The sequence below is a fragment of the Macadamia integrifolia genome, chromosome 2, assembly GCF_013358625.1.
Source record: "Macadamia integrifolia cultivar HAES 741 chromosome 2, SCU_Mint_v3, whole genome shotgun sequence".
Classification (NCBI taxonomy): Eukaryota; Viridiplantae; Streptophyta; class Magnoliopsida; order Proteales; family Proteaceae; genus Macadamia; species Macadamia integrifolia.
The window spans coordinates 16,047,696-16,053,301 of record NC_056558.1 but is presented as its reverse complement, the minus strand read 5'-3'; the positions used below and the strand labels follow the sequence as shown (position 1 = coordinate 16,053,301).

The 5,606-nt window shown below is 39.6% G+C and overlaps 1 protein-coding gene across 1 annotated transcript; it reads right to left on the bottom strand.

Annotated features, from left to right (window-relative positions):
* Positions 1 to 3,322: 3,322 nt before the first annotated feature.
* LOC122089082 lies at positions 3,323 to 4,124 on the bottom strand. Its single transcript, XM_042658531.1, has one exon. The coding sequence runs from the start codon at positions 4,027 to 4,029 to the stop codon at positions 3,505 to 3,507; it is 525 nt and encodes a 174-aa protein (XP_042514465.1). The 5' UTR covers positions 4,030 to 4,124; the 3' UTR covers positions 3,323 to 3,504.
* Between the last annotated feature and the right edge of the window lie 1,482 nt (positions 4,125 to 5,606).

Below are 5,606 nucleotides of genomic sequence, written 5' to 3'. Positions count from 1 at the left end.
ATAAAACTTTCTTGGTGGGAAAAGAAATTTGACTGAAAGGATCCCAATGAATCAAATTTGGTCCATGAATCTAAGAAATAGAGAATCCCTAATCTCTCTCAATATTTCTTTCGACATGTTGATGCATTCTCTTTTGTTGAGCCCCGAGCTCCTTTTAGTGTTGGTCCAATTGGATGAATTTGTCAAGTAAAGGTCAACGTACGTAGCAGCAAGGATGGTGTATCGCCTATTTCTTGTTCTCGCTTAGGGAGCCAAAATGAACATGCATGATCGAGGAGTAATAAACCGTAAACAATATTGGTGGATCCCTGTTTTATGTCTAATGATTTATACAACGTGAACAGGTGTTGCAAGAAAAAGGGGGGGGTGAGAGGTAGTCGCAGGGCAGTGGGCGAAGAGAGGAGGTAGGAGTTGGGAGTGGGGAGTGGGGAGTGTGGGGTGGGTTGGAGGGTTGGGGCAGTATTGAAGGAGGCTACGGGAGAAAGGTGCCATTGGAGGAGTTGTGGGAGGGGAGAGGAGAGTAGGTCAGCAGGGGTAGTTTAAAGATTATGAATTAATTGGGGAGAAAGAGAGGTGATAGTTTAGAGAATAATTTTTTTTTTTTAAAAAATAAATATAAGGGAGAGATATTTTCCCTTAAAAAAACTTTTAGTCTGAGTATATAATAGTGTACCATCCATGCCATCAGGACCTAATTACAGCACCCCCCCCCTCCCTTTTAAGAAACATTATTATGTCAGTTTCATTTGATGAAATAGCATGCTGAGGCTACAGCAGATGGAGGGAACCAAATTCTTATTATTCCTAAGAATGTGGAATTTCAATCACAAACATGCCTCACCATGGCTTTCTTGAATTTCATCATTTCAATGATTTGGACACTTGGTGCTACAGTTACCATCAGAGGATAGGAAAGCAAGGTTAAACAGTAGGACCCACCACCTCTCATGCATCCCCTGATGGTCATGTTCTTGACCGAACATGACCATCATTTGAAATTCTTGGTGCCACCACACCTTAATAGCTCTTGACTGAAACTTCCTTCCATTCCATCTAATCAAAATTCATCTCAACTCCCATTAACAGAATTGAACTTCCAAAACAAACTAAAATTAATAAATTAAAATTGGCAACTCTTTTCACAAGTAATATATACAAATGGAGAAGGAAGTAAAAATGGGACTTCCCTATCTCATCTTGTCTCCAAGGGTGGTGGATCCAAGAACACAATTGAAGGGTTTCTTTCTTAAAGCTGTAGAGTCTTCAAGCCCTCACCCCCACCTCTCCTTTTCCAAAGACTAATTGTATCACTACTATCTGCACTAACTCTGGGTGATGGCTTAATTACAGGCAAAGGAGGATCTAAATTGATGACACTGTTTGAAACATAGTACTCCCTCTCACCCTCCATCATCTGTCTCTTTCTAGATTTGCTAATACTACTACTACTATTCAGATTCTTACCAGAGAAGACCTTATTGAACTTGGAGATTCTTCTTGTCACCATTACTTCTGTGGTTGTTGCATCTCTTGTGGATTGGGAACCCAACGACCTTCTTGTCATGCTTGATCTGGCCCATACACCCAACTCTAGGGGATGGTGGCTCGTCGCCGTACTTGTCTAGATCGGAAACTCGGACAACACTCTTATCCCATGTTGATAGACGACAGTTACCCTTCGTCTGCCGTCTCAAACACGACATTTTTGGCATAGAGAGACCTATTTTGGGTGCTTATGGAGGAGGAGGAGGAGAAGAATCAACTCCTCAGAATAAAGTGGTCAGGAGTTTAAAAAAAAAAAAAAAAAAAAAAAAAAGGAAGCGTTGTTATAGATTGGGAATATATCGGAAGCGGAGAATTATGACATAGGAAACAGCCTATCAAGAAGAGGTAAGACTGCATATATTATGACCTTCTCTAGCCCGTGCAATCAGCCTTCAACTTGACGATTGTTAATTATGCAGTCCTTTTTGGAGTTTTCTCCTCCCCTCAGTTCAAACCAATTCTCATTGCTCACAAGCTGCAAAAGTGATTCCAGTAACCAGGTATTAAGGATAGAATTAAAAAATTAAAATTAGATACCTTGGTAATTCAAGGGTGATCATAATCCATGGAGTTGAATTCAAAATTGAATTAGAAAAAAAAAAAAAAATTCTCTTACATTGATTCATTTGGTGGATACTCTCCAGGCGGCAGCTGAGAAGGTCGATGCATGATTGTTGTACAGGGATGGACAAAAGAGAGAGAGAGAGAGAGAGAGAATGAATAAAGCAGCTCTTGTCATCTTGTGAATCAAAGTGAATATAGGAGGGAATTGATTATGGTTAAGCGGTTGTGGTCGCAAGGGATTTGCAACGGAAATTAACGACCAGGGGAAGCGGGAACCAACGTCCTCCGAACAATTTCGTCATTTGTCTATTTTACAAAGGCAATTTGGTGTGAGAGAGAGAGAGAGAGAGAGAGAGAGTTTTCAGAATGGCATGATATAGGTTTTTTGAAGTTGTTTTTTCTTTTTGTTTTAAAACGAATAGTGCAAGTAGTTGATCCTTTTCTTCTAAATTTAGGGTGACCTAATTGATCTCATCAACTGGAGATGGAGGGTTAAATAAACCAAAAACATTGTTGGTAGGCCCCTGTTTTATGTCTAATGAGTTGTACCACATGGAAGGGGGGGTTGGAAAAGGGGGGGGGGGTGTTGAGGTGGTGGTGAGGTAGAGGGCGGTCAACGGTAGTGGGAGTGGGGCAGGTTGGAGGGTTGGGGAGTGCCGAAGGGAGGCTGAGGGAGAGGGGTTCCACCAGAGGATTTGTGGGATGGGAGGAGAGAGGAAGGGTAATTTAGAGATTATGAATTAAAAGAGTTATTTTTTTTATAATTTTGGTAAAAGAAAAAAAAGTTGAAAAATTACATTTTAAAGGGAATCTGAAAAGAAAGTTAAATAAGAGAGTTTTGGTATAGGGAAGAGAATATTTCCCTTGAATAAACTTTTACGTTCTGTTGCAGCCAGAATTTGCTCTATGACCACGGGGATAATGTGCACACCAAGAATTGATGAAGCAGACTCATAGAGAGACTTTTCGATGTTTAAGTCAGATTCGTGTAACAACAATAAGAGAAAATGGGTAAAGAAAGAATAATAGCATGCGGATCGCAGAATACTGAAGTGAAGTAACTGGGCCGGCCTTTCAGTATACCCTTCTTATTCTTGTAATTGACACATGCTTTTTCTTAGTGCTTCAGTTAGCTTCAGAGCAAAGGAAAGAAAAGTTAACCAGTAGGACCCACCACATCTCATGCAGGTACCCCTGATGTAAATGACCATCATTCAAAATTCTTGGTGCCACCACACCTTAATAATTCTTTACTGAAACTCCCATTAACAGAATTGAACTGCCAAAAAAAAAAAAAATGGTAGCTACTATGATCCACATCTGCAACTCTTTTCTCAAGTAATAGACAAATGGATATTAGGAAGGAAAAATGGGACTTCCCTTTCTCAGTTTCTCTCAAAGGGTGTTGGGTCCAAGAACACAAGAAGGGTTTCTATGTTGAAGCTGTAGAGCCTTCAAGTCCTCACCCCCACATCTCCTTTTCCAAAGACTAATTGCATCACTACCATCTGTACTAACTCTTGGTGACACCCTAATAACTACAGGTAAAGGAGGATCTAAGTTAATGACACTGTTTGAAACATAATCCCTCTCATCATAAAACTTCTTCCTACTATCACCCTTCATCATCTGTCTCTTGCTATTGCTATAGTTGCTAATACTACTACTACTCAGATTCTTGCAAGAGAAGACCTTATTGAGCCTCAAGCACTTCTTCTTGTCACCATTACTGTTGTGATTGTTGCATCTTTGATGGATTGGGAACCCAACCACCCTGTTGTCATGCTTGATCTGTCCCATACACCCAACTCTAGGGGATGATGGCTCGTCGCCGTACCTGTCTAGATCGGAGAATGGGACTACACTGTTATCCCATTTCCGTCGATAGTCATCCTTCGTCTCCGGTCTCAAACACAACATTTTGAGAAAGAAGAAGAAGAATAAGAAGAAGAGGAAGAGGGGAAGAGACACAAGACTCAAGAGGAAGAGTTGGTATAGATTGGAATATATTGCAAGTGCTCATGGGCAATTAAAGAGTTTGTTGAAGACATATTTCCTAGTTCAAGGCAGGCTATTATTTGTACTTTGCTTATCCTATACTACAACAGATGATGAGTAGAATGAGTCCCACAGACATTGAGACCAGAAGGCCTAGTTTTCATGATTTTGTTTATGGAAATGCTAACAGGTTAATTTAAAATTAAAAATTCCACATTACTGAAGAAAAACCGTAAGAGAAGGTAATTGGTTTCTTGGAGGAAAGGGAGTGTTGTTAACCTCATTGTACAAGGAGCTGATCCTACTCAGACCCAGATTTTTGGGTAAACGGACCTAAGATTTTGCCTTATTTAAAACTCTTTTATATGTCACACAGGTTCAATCACACTACGGTGAGCCAGTTTGACAAATAACCAACTGGTCAATGGTGGGGTTTTTTTTTTCCATTATTTTTGGTCCAGCATATGACCCCTAGTGCCTAGTGACCGCAAGTTCGACTTGAAAAACAAGGCCGCATACATTATGAACCTTCTCAAACCCCACAATGGCAGGAGTCTCGTGCACTAAATATGCCCTTTTTTTATTTGATCCCTTTAGATGATAACCCCTGGTAAAATTAAGTACTAGGATCATGATCTATGATCCATCACTATGCACATTTCTTGCAATCAGTCTGGGGAATATGTGAACTGTTGATGTTGATGTGCTATTTTCTCTTTAAATAAAAGGATCTGATGGCATCATGGAAACATCATCCATATTCCCAATGTGAAATTGATAGTTCTGGTTTTAAACTAGGAAAGTGCAAGTTTAGGGGAGTAATAGATATTTTCCCTTAAAAAATGAGGTGAGGTTTTTTAATGATATTTTAGGGGAGTTCACAGTAAATGAAGCATACCTTTCAGGGCTGCTCATGGGAGTGAAGCATGCATAGGAGGCGGAATGGTCACAGGAGATATCCGGATCAATTCTACTAATCTACAACCTTTTTCTTTACTAACCATAGGATGTGCACATAATCTGTAAAAGAAATTCCTCTTTTTTTTTTATGTTCATATTTTATTGCATAAACTTAATTTCCATCTCAAAACAAGTGGTGTACTGAAATTCTTAAAACATTTAAACTTTTTGGGTTCTCGCCAAGAGATCCTCTCTTCCTTAACCCCACTCCACTCATATAACGATGCATATTCAATCTTCTGTTCTTAATGATATTTTTCTCATTTCATTTAAAAAAAAAAAGGGTAAGTGCTCAGACCCAGATTCTTGGGTACACGGACCTAAGATTTTGCCTTATTTAAAACTTTTTTTTATGTCATATTAGTTCGACCACACTACAGTGAGCCAGTTTGACAAATGACCAACTGGTCCATTCATTTTTGGACTAGCTACAGCCTACACCAAACCCCAATGCTGTTTTTTTTTTTTCCCCATTATTGTTGGTCCAGCATATGACCCCCTAGTGCCTCGTGATCACAAGTTCGAATTGAAAAACAAGG